This window comes from Lissotriton vulgaris, chromosome 10 (genome assembly GCF_964263255.1).
Source record: "Lissotriton vulgaris chromosome 10, aLisVul1.2, whole genome shotgun sequence".
NCBI classification, from domain to species: Eukaryota; Metazoa; Chordata; class Amphibia; order Caudata; family Salamandridae; genus Lissotriton; species Lissotriton vulgaris.
Window position 1 is genome coordinate 929,477,858 of NC_141698.1, and position 22,368 is coordinate 929,500,225.

General features: G+C 42.2%; 1 protein-coding gene across 1 annotated transcript in view; it reads left to right on the top strand.

Moving 5' to 3' along the window:
• The window catches only part of COL28A1 (collagen type XXVIII alpha 1 chain), a 689,953-nt gene that overhangs the window by 554,451 nt on the left and 113,134 nt on the right, over nt 1–22,368 (top strand). Inside the window, exons 28-30 of the mRNA XM_086941924.1 lie at nt 5,421–5,489; nt 6,891–6,971; nt 18,801–18,836. Coding sequence (XP_086798050.1) covers nt 5,421–5,489; nt 6,891–6,971; nt 18,801–18,836 — 186 coding nt within the window. The remainder of the gene's footprint in view (nt 1–5,420; nt 5,490–6,890; nt 6,972–18,800; nt 18,837–22,368) is intronic.

A 22,368-nucleotide genomic window follows, 5' to 3' on the forward strand; every position in this document is an offset into this window, starting at 1 on the left:
TCACAGAAGAGAACCGCAAATCGGGGCTTCAGAATGGGTTTAGAGTCATGAGGTGGATTCCTGAGGGCAGAACACCTGGATGGAGGGTCTGGTGAGATATGAGGCATGATCCATTGGGGCAAGTCATGAGGGGCAGTGTCAATGTAGTAACTCATGCAGGTGCAGCTCAGTGGGTGGTTTGGTTACACCTGTCACCTGTCACAGTTTCCTCCTCGACACAACTCATGCTACAATGACAGGACAGGTGCAATACAATGAATCATCTACTTGTGATTTGGGGGAGGGGTTTCCTCCATCACATTTGCAGGGTATTGCTCCAACACCAGTTCCCTAAATGATTTTGTTATTCTGAGACACATTTACCTGCTTCGAGTGGGTGGTAAATGTTTGGGGAGGCCTTTTCTTTCAGTAGCTACGTGGGAGCAGCTGGGTAGTGAGGGCTTAGTTTCAGAGTGAGGTAGGGGGGGGGGGTGGAGGCCCATTGCAGCAGCTTCCTGCAGGTTCACTACCGAACACTATAAAAAAGCAATTCCCTTGAACAAAGTCATATATATAAACACTATAAATGAGAAAAAACTTTTTAAGGAACTATGACAATTAGATCTGGAGTAAAAAATTTAGCAAAATTTATTGTATACAGTAAAGTTAAAAAAGCAGAAAATATAATAAACTGCTTAACACAGGTTAAAATAGGAATTATAAAAAAACAGTACATAAACAATATTGACCCGCAATATTGCTAGAAACAGACAGAAAAAACAGTAAGACATATGATTTGTACAATACAAGGTGTGTGTTCTGATGATCTTTTGGGACAACGTAATGTACATATGTGGTAATACTGTATCAACAACGATGTTTGAGCCACGAATCACACTGTATTAAGGCGTCGACGCGTTTCGGTGGTCTTTTGGAATTCTATCCACCTTTATCAAGACAAAAAATCAATTTCTGTCGTGGTGTACATATGGTCCTAAAAAATGGATACACAGTGCAATTAATTACATAGCAGTGTACTTGTTGTTGAGTTTAACTTGTTTACGTTTACATAGAAACTGTTATTCATGTTATTTAACTAAAGATACATACAGTACATGTCTAGGTACAGAATTTCATAATGTCATACGGGGCTAAACAATTTTAACACATTGTGCTTATTCAGATTTAACACACATATCATATCATATGCACAGTGTCGCTCTGGGTACTGAGTTTCAGAGTGGATGAAGCAAGTTCTTATCCAACACAGCTATTAATTCACATAATCCTGTATTGGCACATAAGGGTATCTTGCCTATGTGGTGAAGGAATAGCTGTTAAATGCACATCTAGGGCCAGTTTCTCAGGGTCCAAAGGGACAGGGAAAGCTACTAGAATCTTATCTATAGTGCTGTTTATTGCCTATCTCTTGACTTAGCCCATCTGGTAATCAGAATTTGTTGTTCCATATTGAATAAATCGACTATATCTCAAAAGTTGATTGTTACCTAGATCTAATTGCTTAGATGCACTGTTTAAAGCATCAAAGGCACAATAATTTCTATTTGTTTAACAATGATGCAGAGGGATAACTTTCATATGCCAAAAACTAGAATTTGCTTAGGATTTTACTTCTTTGGTATGATCTGTATGGTTAGAATGATCTTCCTCTATGGTGGCGTGGTTGATTGGGCCGAGAGTGTCTTAGAGCAACGTTCGGGCTTTGTCTTTGTAATTGTCCCTGATGGGTAAATTACATAGTAATGTACAAGAGAGAGTGTATTCCATTGTTACTATGTAAAGATTAACGTAACTTGTATTGATACTTGAATTATAAATATTAGATTTGAATTTACCTTATCCGTAACGTGTTGAAAGTTTATGGTAAGGTGATTCAGGTATGGACACAAAAATGATTCCTTGTATAATAGCTTTTATTCTGGCCTTGTGGTTCAGAGTACCTGCGATCTGTAATCATGAAATGAATTTATTATACCCAAAACTACTTTCTATAGTTCCTAACTTATCCCTAGTGCAGACTCTGGTATCATACCTGTTAGGTTGGATGGCAGTGTACCGTCAAATTAATTTTGTTGCACAGCGTTTTAATTTTCAAATGTGCTGCGTTAGACCAGAGGCGCATAAGTCTTGCCCCAGTAGCGTGAGTCTTTGTTCCCTATCAAAGACAAGATACCGATAGAAAAGGAAAACAAAGAGGGCGTTTTAGTGAGCGTCCTCAAGGATACTGAATTAAGCAGTAAAGTTTAACGTGGAAACCTCTGCCCCAAGTGCTTACCTCTACGTCTGCTGGTGGCTGCACGCTTCTCTGGTCCTAGTTCTCCAATGTGAGCCAGAGAGCGGCTCGCCTTGGTTATAACCTATGCCTTCGTTCTTCATTGGCTGAGTTGTTGACCAATGGGAACTTAAGGGAACAAGCTATAAGATTAGCATAACAGGGCTCGAAATGCCTCTGTTTAATTGGATTAAAACGCTGGTGTTCTTCATTGGTTAAGTAGTTGACCAATGAAAGTAAAGGGAACAGGCTGTCAGAATAGCATAACAGAGCTCGAAATGCCTCTGTTTGATATGTAATAAATATGTCTTTACCGCAGGCCATCAACACCAGCATTTTTATCCAATCAAACAGAGGCATTTCGAGCTCTGTTATGCTATTCTGACAGCCTGTTCCCTTTACTTTCATTGGTCAACTACTTAACCAATGAAGAACACCAGCGTTTTCATCCAATCAAACAGAGGCATTTCGAGCTCTGTTATGCTATTCTGACAGCCTGTTCCCTTTACTTTCATTGGTCAACTACTTAACCAATGAAGAACACCAGCGTTTTCATCCAATTAAACAGAGGCATTTCGAGCCCTGTTATGCTAATCTTATAGCTTGTTCCCTTAAGTTCCCATTGGTCAACAACTCAACCAATAAAGAACGAAGGCATAGATTATAACCAAGGCGAGCCGCTCTCTGGCTCACATTGGAGAACTAGGACCAGAGAAGCGTGCAGCCGCCAGCAGACGTAGAGGTAAGCACTTGGGGCAGAGGTTTCCACGTTAAAGTTTACTGCTTAATTCAGTATCCTTGAGGACGCTCACTAAGACGCCCTCTTCGCAGCGCATTTGAAAATTAAAACGCTGTGCAACAAAATTAATTTGACGGTACACTGCCATCCAACCTAACAGGTATGATACCAGAGTCTGCACTAGGGATAAGTTAGGAACTATAGAAAATAGTTTTGGGTATAATAAATTCATTTCATGATTACAGATCGCAGGTACTCTGAACCACAAGGCCAGAATAAAAGCTATTATACAAGGAATCATTTTTGACTCCAGACCTGAATCACCTTACCATAAACTTTCAACACGTTACGGATAAGGTAAATGCAAATCTAATATTTATAATTCTAGTATCAATACAGGTTACGTTAATCTTTACATAGTAACAATGGAATACACTCTCTCTTGTACATTACTATGTAATTTACCCATCAGGGACAATTACAAAGACAAAGCCCGAACGTTGCTCTAAGACACTCTCGGCCCAATCAACCACGCCACCATAGAGGAAGATCATTCTAACCATACAGATCGGTCTCTCATACCAAAGAGGTAAAATCCTAAGCAAATTCTAGTTTTTGGCATATGAAAGTTATCCCTCTGCATCATTGTTAAACAAATAGAAATTAATGTGCCTTTGATGCTTTAAACAGTGCATCTAAGCAATTAGATCTAGGTAACAATCACCTTTTGAGATATAGTCGATTAATTCAATATGGAACAACAAATTCTGATTACCAGATGGGCTAAGTCAAGAGATAGGCAATAAACAGCACTATAGATTAGATTCTAGTAGCTTTCCCTGTCCCTTTGGACCCTGAGAAACTGGCCCTAGATGTGCATGTAACAGCTATTCCTTCACCACATAGGCAAGATACCCTTATGTGCCAATACAGGATTATGTGAATTAATAGCTGTGTTGGATAAGAACTTGCTTCATCCACTCTGAAACTCAGTACCCAGAGCGACACTGTGCATATGATATGATATGTGTGTTAAATCTGAATAAGCACAATGTGTTAAAATTGTTTAGCCCCGTATGAGATTATGAAATTCTGTACCTAGACATGTACTGTATGTATCTTTAGTTAAATAACATGAATAACAGTTTCTATGTAAACGTAAACAAGTTAAACTCAACAACAAGTACACTGTCATGTAATTAATTGCACTGTGTATCCATTTTTTAGGACCATATGTACACCACGACAGAAATTGATTTTTTGTCTTGATAAAGGTGGATAGAATTCCAAAAGACCACCGAAACGCATCGACGCCTTAATACAGTGTGATTCGTGGCTCAAACATCGTTGTTGATACAGTATTACCACATATGTACATTACGTTGTCCCAAAAGAGCATCAGAACACACGCCTTGTATTGTACAAATCATATGTCTTACTGTTTTTTCTGTATGTTTCTAGCAATATTGCGGGTCAATATTGTTTATGTACTGTTTTTTTATAATTCCTATTTTAACCTGTGTTAAGCAGTTTATTATATTTTCTGATTTTTTAACTTTACTGTATACAATAAATTTTGCTAAATTTTTTACTCCAGATCTAATTGTCATAGTTCCTTAAATTTTTTTTCTCATTTATAGTGTTTATGTATATGACTTTGTTCAAGGGAATGGCTTTTTTATACTGGTTGGTGAACCCTATTTCCCTTGACTCTCGTTAAGGGGTACCTCTCCTATTTTAACCTACTGGTTCACTACCGAATCCAGGCCAGATGTCTGGGACCTGATAAAACCACCTCTGAATACAGTGGGAAACTGGTACTGCTGTGCCGCTTCGGGGAAACCAGACAGCCAGATGCGTAATGGGTGGGCATAGCTCTTTTCTTTCTTCACTCTCTGTGCACTGTGCCCCTACGTTGTCTTTTTATCATGGCTAAACTTTTCATGGCAAAACTCTTGATTTACACAATTACTGTGTTGTACCAGTCCAGCCTTGAGTTAGAATCTCTGTGAAGTGTCATTAGTAGGGCTTCTGTCATGCACTGTGTGGGCACTAACAAGTTGCACTTACATTGTGTAGATCTTCTTTGTACTCACAGTAGGCAATGTTTTGGTTTTAGGTTGGGTTCAGGTGTTACACAGATATTTTACCCTTATTTTCTTGGAATAGAGAGGTTTGGTATGCCTCATTTTGAAGTAACAGTCTACTGAAGGCACCTCAGCAAAACACACTCCCTTTATGGAGTAACGTTAAGAACCCTGTTAAAAGTTTTGAAAAATCAATTTCAAAAAGAACATTTCGAATGAACGCTGTATGTGATAAAAACAACTTCCACTATTTAAAAATAGTATTATATAATCATTCTATCCCATTTCTCTCTGTAATATTATTTTTTCATTTGTCCAACAGGGAGAACAAGGACATAAAGGTTTACCTGGACCAAAGGGTTCACCTGGACATGGAATACCTGGGCAAAAGGTAAAAGCCAAATATCGTTCAGGCATCCTGGATGGCATAATAATTTATATAGGATACATTCCTCTCTGTGTATGGTAGGTCTGAGTGTGGATTGTGGAGCTGTGTTTGTGTGTGAAGGTTAGTTAAGAGCAGCTGTGGACTGGTTGAGAACAATGTTTTTACTCCTCTTCTTGGGTGTACTTTTGTACTCAAAACGTAATTAAAAAGTTCAAACATTTCTGGTGCAGCGTCTACATTACACTTAAGGTGAGTGCATCCCCACTTCAATCCTACGTCTGTATAACTCTTCTAAATCAAAACTGATGTTTCGTGTGCCCTGTCACAGATCAGGTAAAAGTCCTGGAGACAACGAGGATTCTGTGTAAAGAAAATGCAAATGTGTTATCTTGACTAAGTCATACTTTGAAGAGGCATACTTTAAGGTTTTGTGTGAAGCCAGTCCCCAGTAATCTAATGATTCACCTAAGCATTTTAAGTTGAAACCAGCTCTAGATGTGTGGGGGACAAATGTGAGAATTTAGAGCAAAAAGTTATGTTTATTTGGCAGCGTATTATTGGTAGGGTCCCAATTAGGTACCTTTATTATGAGCATGTTCTTGGTGTCCTCTGTGTAATTGTAGATGCTTAAGTTTCATTCTCAGTAGATTTGCACAAAAGGTTGACTATAGACAATAATACTACTAAGTACCCCTCTAGGGCCGAAGAAGCCAAAATCAAGAGGATCCAAGAACCTGGTGGATTCCACAAATAGCTGGAGTTGGTCGAGCACTGTTTTTGCTATTAGTTTGTCCAGATGGTGAAATTTGATACAAGCCTAAAATGTGCATGGTCAGACAGGTTTTATTTTTTTATGTGAGTCACAGCTGCAGGTTTTGCAATGGGGGAAAGAGGCTGCACATGCCATAAAAAATTTATTGACACAGCGGCCAGTTTTAAAATTGATTTGAATGTTGGTGGTTGGCAAGGATCCATGGGGAAGTACGAACATTTGCTTGAATTTATCTTAGTTCTCACCTATAGAAAACAGGCAGCTACAACAAAGTTGAAAAGATAAGTATTTTCCTTCTGCCTCAGAAGAAGCAGAATATGGATTGGTAGTACGAGTTTCCTGGCACAGTGCCTGTTAATTTGGCTTTCAGTAAGTCAATTGTGTACATTCCTATCTTTTTATGTGCGAAGACTCTTCAGTCATAAAGATACTACTCATAAAATACCTTTGTGGATAGCAAACAATTGTAAATTTACACAAACATGTACGTTTACCTTTGAGAATCAGGCCCACTGTTTCCTAAGTACCTTCACTCATGCTACATGTAACCTGTGGTCGTTTGTTGTGCACCACAACACAGTTGTTTATTTACACCTGATGATTGTTTCGTTATTGCTCTTGCTTTGTGACAGGGAGATCATGGACAAAAGGGTGAAGTGGGAAAAAGGGGTGACAAAGGAGAGATTGGTGATCTTGGACCTCAAGGACCTAGGGTAAGACTTTCTAGTTTATGCATCTTTATCACAGCCACTATGTTAAAAGTAAAAATAACAAAAAGTCAACCCGGTGACTTATTATGTATATAAACCGCATAGAACTACATAAAAATCAAAGAAACAGGTCCATAACCTAATCACAATGTAAACAGGAATGTCAAAGATAATTAGTATCAACAAATCTGACTGTCACCATACAATATGTAAATGTTTTATAACGTCCTGTTGACTGAACTACATCTGTACAAGGACCGCCTTTGTTCAGACACCTGGTTTGGAGTGCAGATCACAATAACACCTTTTTAGATCTGACCTTTGAGACAGTTTTAACTGCCTCGTCAGACTGCTATTTTCCCAAGAAATCATGCAAAATATACATAATTATGCTTTTGGTCAGCATGCTTCATCCATTGGTCTGTTGAATTGCCATTTGCATTTTGCTTCCACCCACCACAGCACACTGCATGGGGCAGTTGTCCAACCCATTTCCCCCAATGGTTCCCTTCACTCTGAGACTGCACAAAACATTTAATAAACGTTTTGTATATAAAAAAGGACTAATTATTTTGCTTGCACTGCAGGTGCCCAGTTAGATGGTGATTTATTTACTGGCTCATTTTTAAAGTTGCTATTATAAAGCGTTTGAGTGACCTTGTGAGACCTTGTGAGATTGTTGCTGCATAAAATTTGAGAGCTTGGTTGGGTAACAGCTTCTTTTTGTCACTTTCATATAACAATAATAACAAAATACATGGCACAACGGGCAAACTTGCTTTTTAAAAAGCATCACTAGTAAAACAGCAAACTCAGTGATTAAAAAAAAGTAAAACTTTTACTGCTGTGCACAAAGCAAAGGACTGAATTAAAGGGCCACCAACCTTTCTTTTGCTCCGGTATCACCGTGCTGGTAACCATCTGGATCCTAACACTTAGATGCCAATGCCAATGGAAGGGAAGGAAGGCACACAGTCCTTTAATAAATATTTTAGACAAACTATGACTTGGAGGTACTTTTTTTTACTTTGTTCAAAGTTCCATGTAAGAAATGTGTATGAACTGTAAGAATGCGGGATTTAACTGTATATATGAGTACATACAAAAGTAATTATTTAAATTACACCTGCTTATTTATATTTAATTATTTTAAAGCACTGCTCATAGCAGTGTAGGCAGTCAGAGTGTTACAAATCACACAGAGAAACAAAAAATTATACAGATGTGAAAATAAACGTACAGGAAATGTTACATAACGTAATGAGGATGATAAGGTGTAGGAGCCACACATCATCCATACTTGTAGAAATTGTTATCCCCTCAAAATTGCTGGGCCTACAAAGATTTCAGCAGCAGGAGTCAAATCTGCCAAATAGTTTGAAATAAACCCTCTTTGTGACCAATAAAGTAAGCTACAACGGATTTACTGTTAACCCCTTCACTGCGGCGACTATTCTGCCGCAGTGCTAAGGGGGCGGGGCGGAGAAGCGGCAGGCGCATGCTGGTGACGGAACCACTCCGTCACCAGCGTCGGTTGCGTCCGCTCAATAGAACGCTCAGCGCAGGCGCGGAATTCGCGTCGTGCATGAGCGACGGGCGGGCCATGACGGAACCGCTCCGTCATCAGCACAGCGCCACCGCAGCTGATGACGGAGCGGTTCCGTCATCAGCAGGGAAGAGGTTAAATGTGTCCCTGTTGACAATTTCTTGGAGCAGATTTCCTTTAAATAAATGCATAAGTTGACTGCCAGACTCAGCTTTTCAAGCTCCACCCCTCGTGGCTACACCTCCTTTCCTATGCCACACCTCGACCCCAATCTATGGGATCCAGGAGAGATATTTTTCCAATTCCATCACCACACACATGAATATAGATATCTGAATGTTTTCATCTGAATGCAGTGCTTGCATGAATCTTGCCTGTATATCCTTTTATGACTAATATTTGAACTCGGGTGAACCTCAAGTTATCACTTCACAGTTATATCTAGCCCAGGTGAGGTGTCTACATGCAATGTCATCTATCCTTTTCATCAACTGAGAGTCCCCATAGCAAGGGGCATGTTTGTTAACGATGAAAAGAGAACATTTTACAATAATTCTAAATTGTGCATTTATTGTGAAATTGGGATAGTAGATTCCAAGGGATCTATTCACAAATGCACTTTGGAATTTAGCAAAGTAGCCCTCCTGTAGTACTCTTTAGCATGCTGTTGACCTGTAGCCTGCTTTAGCCAATTGGCCACAAAATATCTAAAATGAGAACATTCAGGAAATATTCATATACTGTAAGTACAAATACAGAGGGCAGTGCCCTCTTTGCACTTTTAATAATATGGAGTTGGATGTTTCAGGGCTAATTTACAAAGGGATGTAAGAGTATGTGAAAGAGTATTCCTAGCTAAAATGTTAAAGATTGAAAGACAGTCTTTTCACAGGATGGGAGGGGAGATGTGGCCACGAATTCGGAGGATATGAGACTTTTCCCAGCAACTCAAAATCTGAAATGTGACTAAATGACCAGAGACCATTGATGCTTTGAAGAAATCAATAAACTGCAGCGTGATCTTTACACGTGCATGAAGTAGGCATGAGCCACCCACAACTTATATAACACCACAATGCTCTCTCTTTGGCATTGCTGAGAAGGCCCCGCTACTCCACTTCCTCTCAGGTCACTCTCCATCAAGGATCCACCTGTCCTAGTGTGTAGAAGTGAAGGCACATCTTAAAGTACCATCCAGAAATCACAGGCCGGGAAATATCCCATTTCCAGACGATATTTGTGGCCAGCTTTGCTCCCCTTGAAGATAGCCCTTCACAGAGGAACAAAGGCCAGAAACACCTCACAACTAGGAGAGAAGCTTCAGCCAAAAGCAGCACTTACTGGTAACTGATTGCACGACCTCTGCCCTGATAAATAGAAAAAGGGTTTGTCCCACAATGAATTGTACTACACTGTCTACCTTACCTTAATGAATGGTTTCACAGTCTGTGATCTAAACAATACAAACTCGACTGTTCTTCTCTCATAACCGTGCATCAGTATCCCTGGACATGTGTCCCACTGAACAGTGACCCAGTCTTTCTCCTGGGAAATAGCCGTTATAATGCAAGCATTACAATGCATGCTTTTACCCTGCATGCCATTACAACGAAATGGCTGGCTGTAGGGGTATAAGGTGTTGGATTTAACTCAAACACCTTCCCTACTGTTGACCAGACTAGATATTCCAAACTCCAGCGCACCCCTCACAGCAAGTCTGGGTAAATAATTGTGTTGCCACGGCATGCGGGGTAAACGCATGCGTTGTAACGTCATACAACCCTTTCTCCTGATATAAACTCACAGTTTTTTCTTTGATGAACGTTGAACCAATCTATCGCATGATTAACTGTGTATGGTCTCTAGTCCAGTCATTTGTGTAATGAGGCTAGATGGGTGAGTGATACCAGAGAAATTACCTTGTGTAAAGTAGATTATTAGTAGATAGGGGTATTCCCCTTCAGTTAGTAATAATACTACAATCACTGATAGGTCCAGTCAAGTCTGAATAAATTAATCCTTGCTCAACCCTTGGTAGTTTTGCAAAAGAGCAGTCAGTCTTAACTTTGGAGACACTCAACCACTCACCGGGCGCCGAGGAGCGCATAGCCTTCCTGCCTTTCACCAGCTGCTCCTACTGCCTGACATCGCGGCGGACGGACCGGGGACTACATCCCCCAGCGGCCCTTGCCTTGCCGCAGGAAGCCACGCATGCCGAGTCCCAACCCCGGAGGTGCACTTAAGCCACAGAGAGCACCCGGGGAGCGGGGGACACTCAACCACGGCCGGGCGCCGAGGAGCACATAGCCTTCCTGCCTGTCACTGCTGCTCCTACTGCCTGACATCGCGGCGGACGGACCGGGGACTACATCCCCCAGTGGCCCTTGCCTTGCCGCAGGAAGCCACGCACGCCCAGTCCCGACCCCAGAGGTGCACTTAAGCCACAGAGAGCACCGGGGGAGCGGGGGACACTCAACCACTCACCGGGCGCCGAGGAGCGCATAGCCTTCCTGCCTGTCACCAGCTGCTCCTACTGCCTGACATCGCGGCGGACGGACCGGGGACAACATCCCCCAGCGGCCCTTGCCTTGCCGCAGGAAGCCACGCACGCCCAGTCCCGACCCCGGAGGTGCACTTACGCCACAGAGAGCACCCGCGTCGCGGGACGCGCACGGGACAGCTCCGGGCTAAGCCTGGGCAAAGGGCGGGCCGTTTGTGGCCATTAGGGGCCGGACGAGGCCGGGCCGGGCCCCCCTCTTGCATCCAGCAACAAAATGTACTGTACATATTCTACCCGACTAGTTGTCTGTGACCCGATAGGATTGGAACTATGGTGAAAAGAAACATTTTGGAGGACCCCATAGACTCTGTTGGAGGGGCAGCCAAGGGGGGAAAACGTGCTAAGAGACAGAAATGTAAGCCTGTAAAAAAACGCCAGCCTAATGCGGGAGACAATTGTGTCTTGGACCAGATTGACAGAATTGATGAACTGATTACAGACTGTACTGACTTGCTAACAGCCACCCCTGTTCTAGTGGGAGAAGCTGGCGATAAAGCCAGCCCTGGGGGAACAAAGGGTGCTAAGAGCAAAGAGAAGGGGCCAACAGTCATTCCCAGAATGCTTTTGGGTAAATCTATAGAGGCTAATTTACCAGCAACAAAGGCTGCTGAGGATAATCCTGATGCTTGTGTACTAGATGTAGAACAGATCACTGAAAGTACTTTTAACTTACCTTGTACTAATAAGTTCACGGTTTTAGCTCACATTGAAAACCTTTATCCGGACGGTGGGCTGGACTCGACTGGATCTCTTCTAAGCACAACTGAGATCCCCACCGAGGTATTTCCAAAGGTGGACGATCATCATGACAAACCTCTGCTTAGCTTAGTAACACGCTTATGTGCCCTAATTAAGGGAATGCAAGTGAAAATTGATACTTTAACCATTGCTGTAAATAGCCTAAAGACGGAGAAAAACAAAGCTGTAGTAATACCAAAAGCTCCTAGTAATATTCAGGCAAAGGCATTAACCCAGGTAGGAAATGTAACCTCTTCGGCAATTAAAAAACCAAGCCTAAATTCAGTTGCTCCCAAACATTCTAGGACAACTGAGCCTGTTAGATCAGGGAATTTAGTGCCCTTGGAGAATCGTCCATCTCATGGACATAATTTGCCCTCAACTAGGGGTGCACCAAGGCAATCTGTAGATAATCGATCATCTAGGCCGACTCAGGCTGGCCATAACCCCCCACTTAGCCGACAGCAAATGGGCTATGTAGGATCAAATCTAGGCCCCATTACATCAAATCTTAATCCCGCCAAAGCCCCCCCAGTATACTTGATCAACATACCCAAGCTCCTTATAGGCAGGGGACGTGAATCTCCAGATTCCCTGACGAACAAAGCTATCCATTGGATTAGGTATGTAAGGGGATGTAGATCTGTTATCCGGGAGGATATCCTGAGCGCAAGTAGGCTAACTTTCCAGGGTGATGCCTACGATTGTATAGAATTGATTCTAAGAAATCCCACGGTAGCTGGAGAATTACTGAACCTAGAATTTAGATCCTGTTCCCCAGACCACTCAAGGATTCAGATGAGAGCAACCCCCCGTCACCCCTGGTAGCCTACGGAAGGGAATCAGGATGTTAGTTTAGCTGCGGAAAGTTCTAGATTAGACCAGAACGATTGACTACCATTTTCATTTCAAAATGAACTAGCTAGTGAAGCCTACAATAGTGGCCCATTAGGAGAGGTTCCTAGTTGTACTCTGCCAAAACTTGTTATAATCCAAGCTCCACTGGCCTGTTCTAATGATGATTCTATCTTATCCCCTACTGATTCAGCCAGTAAAAATGCCAAAAAAGTTATATCTGGAGGGTGTCCGAGTTGTATCCGAGTAAACTCTTCTATAAATCAAGTCATAGGTCCGAGTCCCTCTGATGACCCTATTCCTCACACCACCTATCAAGACCTTATAGGGAAGTCTTGTCCTGAAACCTGTGATAGTTGTCATGGTTCTATCCTTTCGTGGAATGTAGCCGGCTTAAAATCTAAGCTAGAGTCACCTGAGTGGGCAACATTTATCCGAGGATATGAACTATGCCTATTTCAGGAGACATGGGCATTGGAGGAAGTGCATTTCCCTGGCTATCCAAATGAAAGTATACATGCAGTTAAGGAAGGAAGGGGAAGACCATCTGGCGGGCTAACTATCTGGTTACGACAGGACTTGAGGGTAGTAGTAAATACTATTCCTACTAATCACAGAGATCTCCAGGTCCTAAAACTTAAGTTTCCGAATTTAGCTCCAGTGTATGTTTATAACATGTATGTGAGGAGTACGGGGGGTGGAAAATCAGAGATCCTTGTACTCTTGGAAGACTTACTGGAAAGTCATTGTTCACCTTTTAATGTTATTGTGGGGGGGGGGGGAGGGGGGGGGGTTTAATGTAAATTTTGAGCCTCTTATGAAGGGAAACTGGAATGAGTCAGAGGAGGAGGACCGAGAATGGGGGGTTCCCAAACTGGATCTTGAACCGGTTAGTAAATGGTCAGACAAAGTGGTCCAAATGAATTCCATTTGCTTAAATAAAGGTTTAAGAGCAGCAAATGGAAGCACCCTAGGCGATAAGACTGGGGCACATACCTTTAAAAGTGGTTCACATAAAAATTTTACCAAAAAAAAAAAAGAAATGGTTCACGCAAGAGCAGAATAGATTATATTCTGCTCAACTTGGGCCTGTGGAAACACCTCCAAGACATGACGATCATTGACAGGCTCGAGAGTGACCACAATCCCCTGTCTATGAACCTTACTTATTGGGAACCTTTTGTTCACCCAGGGATTATAATGGCTCCTACCCCCACTCATGATACTTTGATATCAAATGATTTACGCCACGTCCGATGGCCTAAAGTTTCCCTTCATAAAGAGAATATGGATTTTATATCTAGTAAGCTTGGACAGGCGAGTTAGATTTATTGTCATTATCGGAAGGGGAAAATAACATTTTGAGCTTGCAGGAAGGAACTAGGATCCATGAAATTCTTTTTGATGAATTAAAGACTCTATTTGTTAAACCCTGTAAGCACAAAGGTCTACGTGCAATGGAACCGCCACGGTGGTATACAGGGGAATGCAGGAAGGCCCGTCTAGATTTGGGATGGGCAATTAAATTTGATCCCGCTGAGAACATCAGAGCAGCCAGGCTGAGGTATAGAAATGCCGTTCTAAAAGCCAAGCGTATTTGGGATGAGAAAAGATGGACAGACCTTAAGGAAGCAGGTTCCTGTAAAGACACTTGCAGATTTTGGAATGTCTATAAGTGGGGTGTGGAGGGAAACCCTGATAAGCCACAGAACTGGATTCCCCAAGAAAAGTGGGTAGAATACTTCCAGCCCCAATACGCTAAAAGGCAGGATACCCAACCATCAGCGGAAGTCCCTCTTGAGCCCCAAACTAATTATCTTTTCATACTGAAGGAAGTTCATTGTGCTTTAGATTTGGTAGTCCCTGGTAAAGCGCCAGGTATTGATGGTATACTTGCAGATCTTTTCTTAAATGACCAGAACTCTTGGGGTTGCTATATACTTCTTCTGGCCAACCTGATCGCTAGGGGAGCCCCTATACCGAGATCTTGGAATGGGGCGGAGATTATACCTGTCTTTAAAAAAGGAGACAAGTCACTGCCAGGTAACTATCGTCCAATCAGCCTGATAGATACTTACCAAAAAATATTTGGCAGGCTGGTTCTAAATAAAATCCTTGACTGGGAATGTAACAATAAGATCTTATCCCATTTACAAGCAGGGTTCAGAACTTCAATCAGCACGGTGGACCAGGTGCTGCATTTTGTTATGCTGTACTGGAAGACCGTGCTGATTGGACGTGGAAGTTTATATGCAGCTTTTATAGATCTAAGAGCGGCATTTGACCTGGTTCCCCGCCCCACCTTATGGAGTGTCCTTAGTGACATGGGACTGCCAGTGCCCCGTTTTTCGTTGGTTAAAAAACTCCACGAACATAATTACGCACAGATTAGGTGGGGGAGCCCCAGGAATGTTACGCCACAATTCCCAGTGGAAACTGGAGTATGCCAGGGCTGTGTCCTGGCGCCAACTCTCTTTTCCTTATACATTAATGACGTGGCAAAGATTTTAATTAACTCTAGCATTGACGCCCCGATCATTGCAGGAGCAAAAGTTCCGATTTTAATGTTTGCCGACGATTGTCTCTTAGTATCAAAAACACCTAGCGGGCTTCAAAAGGGCTTGAAGCTCTTTGAAGATTTTTGTACCGCACTTGGTCTAGAAGTAAACGCACAGAAATCAAAGTTTATGACTTTTAATGCTTCTAAATCTTTTAAGGTTACGGTGAATATGAATCAGCGTCCACTGGAAAGAGTCCAAGCATTTACCTATTTGGGTGTTTGTATTGACCGTAATTTGTCCTGAAAAGATCATATTGAATTGGCCACCTTAAGACACAGACAGTTAACTGGAGCCTTGACCACAGAACATCAGAAGTCATTTACTAAGCCAATAGTTCCGGTACTGGCGGTTTACAATGGCAAAGCAGTCAGCTCCGCCTTGTACGGAGTCGAAATCTGGGGATGCGAAAGTCTGAGAGGGATGTCAATCTCTGAAAATTCCTTTTTAAGGAATTTAATAAAATTACCGCAATGTACCCCCATGAAACCTCTCCACTATGATCTAGGGCTATCCCCAATAGCATTCTTTCGTCCTGTTTTATACTGGAGGAGAGTCTGGACTATGCCGGAATTAGACATCTCCGCAAAGGGCCGGCTCAACATTATTAGTAGTACACCTTTCACAAGGTCAAGTGGTTAAACCACATTCGGGGCCTCCTAACTAGTATGGGTCTAGGGAACCTGTGGGAGGACCCCACAAATTCAAGGTTCCCACCAAAAAAGATTCTAAAGATTCTTTACTGGCAATTTGTGGCCTCAAGGACTTTTAGGTCTGTCGACCCTGGGTCACTGACCGGAATGTTTTTGGATATTAAGGATGTCCCAAAATTGGAAGCCTTTTGGGACACTATTTTAAAACCTCTTGATCGTAAATTATATTTTCAGTTGAGGGTTGGGAGCCTCCCGGTTGGGGCATTCACTAGTAGATGGTCTTCTGGGGCCAAGGATGATTGTCCGGTATGTTTGGCTCGTCCTGAGACCATTGGTCACCTGCTATTCGAATGCCCAGTGTACAGTGAGCCAAGGAGAACGTGGCTCCGCCCAATGTGCAGGGTAATGAGTCCCGTTAGTGGGACTATGGCAGTTCGTATCATCCGATCCTGTACAGATATGATAGTTTGCATAGCTGTGGCAAAATATTTGGGCTGGGCTTGGGCTATCAGAAGTAGAATGCTCAAAGTTTAAAATGTACTCACACTACCGAAACCAAATTTTAATGATCATCTATTTATTTAATTTTAGTGTTCTAACGAATTTAGTCATATGATGAATTTATGGTTTTTATGTGTACATATTTGTAAATTCTAATGAAAAACTTTTTTTTTTTTACTATTTCTTAACTTGGTATTCTTATATCTCATAAACTTTATATGTATGTACTGTTTGCTTTTATGACAATCGTCGAATAAAGCTTGTCTGAACTGAACTGAACTTTGGAGACAATTATGTGTAACTGCGGGTCAAATAGGATTAGTGCCTTGTCCCGGTCAAAAGCTTCCCCTCTTAGTGACCCTTAGGGGCATATTTGCGATAATTGTGGTGCAGGGCAGTGCAGCAAGTTACCTTGCTGTGCTGGCCTGCATCACAGTGAAAAGGCAGGAATGTGCCATATTAATCAAATATGGCGCATTCCCCTCCCCCTGCGCTGGAGCCATTTCTGCAGCCTAGTGCCAATGCAGGCACCATGGCGCAAGGGTACCTGTGTGGTAGGTACCCTTGCACCATGGATTGTTACTATGCAGAAAGTGTGTCCTTCCTGCACAAAAACAATCCATAGAGGCAGTTTTCCTGTTTCTATGTGTGCTTCAAAATTCAGTACACATAGAAAGAGTGAAAAACGGGGAGAAATAAAGATATTTCTTCTTGTTACACCTCACCTGGGGAGGCGTATCTTTTTGGCGCATTCCCAGGTTTGCCAGGGTAGGTAATTCTGGGTCTGTGTCAAAAAACATGGGATTTACATAGGAACACCCCCTGCTTCGCCCATGGAATGCATCACTTGCGCAGAGTAATGTGAATCAGAGATTTGAGGTGTGTTACATTACTCCGAATTACCAGGGCATATAAAACCTACTTTGGCTGGCTGACTGATTGACTGACTGACTGAGTTATTTTTAGAGCACACTATTGCCGAGGCGTCTTGGTGCTAAGTGGTGTTCAGGGACGGTAGCTGGCGGTTTCAGGGATGAGTAAAGAGCCAGATTTGTATTTCTTTTCTAAAAAGAAACCTGCTGGGCTGAAATCTCAGTTGTCCAGGAAGGGAGTTCCATGGCTTAGCCGCTAAGAAGGAAAAGTGCTTCCCTCCCCACATTATTTTTGTAATCTTTGAAAGGCGTACCAATCCAGAGGTAGAGGATCTTAGGAGACGTGACAGTACATAGCGAGGAAACAAGGATTGCACATCCTTTGCCTCTCCTCCAAATAGGGCTTTATGTACTAGGCAGAGTGCCTTGAAATCAACCCGGCGTTTCACTGGAGCCAGTGAAATTGCTTTATGTTTGTATATGTCCCTGCTTTTTATGACAATGCACCATACCCTTGAGGCACCTACTTTAGACCTTAGGGGTGCCTTTAAAACTATAAAAATATAGTTTGGGAATTTGGAAGTACTTTTCATTCCAAAGTCGAATTTGGATGTAGTTTAATTTTAAAATCAGCTTGCAAGGCAGGCCTGGCTTTAAAATTACACCAGACACCACAGCAGTGCACACTTAGGTGCATTAAGTCTGCTGTGGTCTCTAAACTAACTTGCCCTACTACACACTAGGGCCTTCCAGGTAGGTTGTCTTGGCCAATTAGAATAATACCAATTACCATATACCTTTACAAGACAACGCACTGGCCCCGGTCCTGGCTAGCAGAGCCCAGGGTACTTTTAGAGTCAGTAACCGTCAGCATCAGTCAAAACAATGGTGTTGAGCAGGGCAAAATGGATGACTTTCCTATACCTGGTCTACACACAGATGAAAGCCATTTTAGACTTTGCCCTGATTAACCATGTTTTGACCTTGCACATACAGTGTGTGACCTGATGAATGCCGGCAAAGTTAAATTTCTGATCATGTTGCTGCAAGCAGATGATGGAAGGTGTATCACTAGCACCATCCCTGTTGCTGAAGCACTCAGCAGTGGTAGTTACCCAATACATTTGTGAAGACAAGCATTCCATAGATGTCAACATGGAGACACTAAGATGACGGAAGAGTGGAATAGGAGTTCACTGAAACTACGCATGTGGCTACTGTGAGTTGATAAATGATACATTGTAATATTTGAGTATTCAAGAAATATAGCCAAGCAAACACCACAGTGACTGATTTACATCTGGAAGACTTACTTCTGCAAACCTCACTGTCAAAATTTAGAAAAAAACAAATGTGATATGCTCCAAATGTCTCCCTAACCATTTCCATAGTGATTAAGAGGCATATTCAGTAGCCTTTCCTTCTAATTTTGAATTTAAATGTAGGGGAAATATTTTAGGTAACTAAGCAAAATAGATGCACTTATTGGCATAATGAAAAGAATGATGGCTTGAGCTTAGATTTTAAACATTGTTTTTTTTTTTTATAGGGATTTTCAGGGTTAAAAGGTGAAGCTGGCCTAACTGTGAGTATATTTTTAGTTTATTATATATATTACTTTGTACTATCATGTTGCAGTCTGCATATGTCAACGCTTTTGATTAACCAGTCATGTTTTTTCATTGAATTATGTCACTTGTACATTGTGTTCCATTGTAAATGTTGGACTTCAAGTTCCAGAATGCAAAGAAAACCAATACTGGGCACGCTACTCAAACCAGACTTGGAACAACTCAGAATATAGACATGCCAGTTTAAATGTGGAGCGCTGCTCAATGTATGCACAAGGAACAAATTCATTCAGCGAAGGCAGCGTCATTTTTATTGTCCTTGCCAAATCTTTTTGGGAGTCAACAGAGAGATTTACTTAGCAATAGGACTGAATTGGATCTTCAGCGCAAGGCTCAGATGAATAGCAGCCGCCCCAGCTGTGGTGGTAACTATAATGTCCGGCGGGACACGTTCTAGACACCACAGGCACTGCCAGCCGCCGGCGGCAACATCTAACACAGTTTGGGCGCCACGGAACCTAGGTATTTATTTATTATACAAACAAATCCCTTGGCTGTGTTTGCTCGACACGGATACCGCATCCATACATACATACATTATGTATTCATGAATTCAGTTAGCATCTTTAGACTGTGGTTGGATTTGACACGTGCTCTGTTCAGTCCCACTTCTCTGATTTTGATGATTTTCCTGTGCAGGTGTAGACAAGGTCAAACAATTTAACAGTTGTCTTCGGAAGCTCTGCAGGGAGGGGTTCCTGGATGTCATCTCTACAACCTATAGGAAATCCTCTAAACTAAAAGAAATGTATTGGTGGAAATAGAACTCCGGAGACGTATATTAAAATCTTCAACCAAAATATGCAGTTCCCACTATATGAAAGATAATGGTGCATATATACGAAATTCCAAAACTGTGATTCCCAAATAGTAAATCCGTAAAAAACGCTATTAGGGATTCGAAAATTGGAATATATGTAACTTGCGATTTCCTAATAGCGATTCATACGGATTCACATTTGCTATTAAAAAATCACAAAATCTTGATTTCCTAATAGGAAATTGCCATTTAAGAAACGAACCATTCTGGAAAAAGAATGAAGACGTCCAGAAGGAGTTGTAATGTAAGGAGGCTTAGATGCTACAAAAACCGCCATCAAGTGTTAGAATCACAAAAAACCCAAATCAAGAGGTGAATATGGTGCAAAATCAAACAGTGCACAGCAGTGTTGGGAATGCCATCTTCCCTGATGTGCTGCCAAGTGGGAGGGCATGCTACTACCCAAACGGAACAGTGCCCAGTATCTCCCATGTGCAAACTTGTGGTGGAGCTAACTAGAGGACAACCATATTGGTTAAGAAATATGGTGCCCCTAACTGCACTCTGTATAATAATGGAGTGCCAGCCCTCTTCGTGTGCTTATGAGTTCACTACTGTTCAGTGTGCCGTGGTAATAATCGCACTGCAGGGGTCCAAGCGTAAACCCTGTGATCTATACCTGTGCTGGTGATTCAGTGTAGCTATCGTCCCACGGTCTCTGGTCGCTAACCAGGAACATTTAATAATGATGTATGGAGTCCTATAGTCAGGAGATGCTCACAAGGACATAAGCCACCATGTAATGCTACATCGAGCCCATAAATATATACCTGCAACTATCGATAAAGGATAACTACACACGTTCTGTGATCAAGACGCCTCTGGGCAAAGTTCGCGCTTTACAAAGCTAATATTCATTCATTTATTCATTCAAGTTACGGTGTCTCTCAGTATCATGACAATAACCCCACCATCCGTGCATCGTGGGGCTAATCAAAGGCGTTTAAGGATCTACTTACATCTGAGGTAAACCAAAAGCTGCTAATTCTTATTGTCATCAGTTTTTGTGATCCTAACGGAAAAAATAGCCATCAGATCAGGGGCCACAAGATTATCTCAAAGTGAACATACATAATGTACTATGTATCCAAAACTTACTTACAGGCACAGGGTGACTTTTAGACTTTTGCCTCTGGTTACCATCAGATCCGATTCAATGGTAATAGCGTTGCCTAAATGCCCATTTTGTGACACGTCGCATTTTGGAAATGCTATGTACATGCGGTTACTGAATCTCAAATAGGAAATTCCTATTTGCGATTTCCAATATTGTTATTCGCAAACTGCTTATTTCTACTGGGTAGAAATGGCATTTTGTGACGCTGTTTATGCCTTTCGTACATACCGAAAGGCAATTTTGCATTTTTTAATGGCCCGAAATAGCGATTCGGACTAGTAAAAAAATACAATATTGGTTTGTACATATGGGCTTTTTTGTTGCTAAACATTCTAATTTATTCCTTAGTAAGAGTTACCAGAAAGCACCTTCTGGCATTAACATGAGGTCATTGAATTGCTTTGGGAACGTATTGAGGTGGAGATCAGAAACTAGCGAAGAATACCACCTTATTCGGTATTTTGATGCACTTGGCAGCGGGCTACCTGAGACTTCGTCAATTAATCAAAAAGAGACTAGCTATGAATGGGGTAGGTATGATATTTATATTGTAAAGATCATGGTGACTCAGTTAAGTTTTGTCGATTGGGGGTGGCACCTGTTGGGTGTCTTTAGAAAGCCCTCACCCACCAACCTAGTTGGTGGCATGCTTCATCATCGGGCCCACCCAGTGACACCTAGCGTGTCCCGGGTGTGCTACGACGCCTGATTACAGCGGAGCAGGTATGTCACTGTGTGTGCGGTGAAGGGTGGTGAGATAGTGAGTTTAAAACGGCTTGGCGGGGGTCCCAGTACCCAGGAGGGTAAAGAAGCTTTATTAATTGGGCCTCCGTCAGCGGTTAAAAATAAGGCTGAGGGACGTTAGAGGCGAATTACGACCTCCTACGTCCTTTAGAGTGTCAACATGTTTCAGCCAGTGCCTTATCAATATGCTGGCTTTCTTCAGGACTGATAAAAGGGGTGTGTGTGATTAAAACTAGTGGGTGTGCAGTGTAGGCTATGTGTCTACACGCCCTAAAGTGTATCTAACTGTGAGAGGGGGGGATTCCCTTCTCAAGATCACCTGTACATTTAACATAAAGGACAAGGACAAAACATACAAAGGAAAGAGAGTCACTACAAGATATGGATCATATGTAATGGCAGCCGGCTCAACAGCGATGAGGTGCAGGCTATAAGCGGCTCAAGTGTAATGGTATTGGTGGTACCATTATGGTGAAAGATCGCACTAGAACTTCGCTGGTGAAGTGGTTTAAAAAAACGAAATTTTACAACAATGGTGAAAGAAGTGAGTAAAATGAGGCGTAAGAGCTGTTTCTTACGCTAGTTTTAACTTGGTTCCTCTTCAAGGTTATTGAAGTGGCAAGGGGTTGACCCTATGTGGGAGATAAAGGGTGGACCACTGGGGTTAGGAATTCTGTAGGGAGAAAAGAGCGATAGCGCTTACCCACAGTTGAGGTGGTAGTTCCAGCATACTCACAGGATTTCTGGCCAGCGCCGGCTTTGGACCTGTTGTGCCTCCTTCGCAGAACCGGTAAGGTATGGCCTG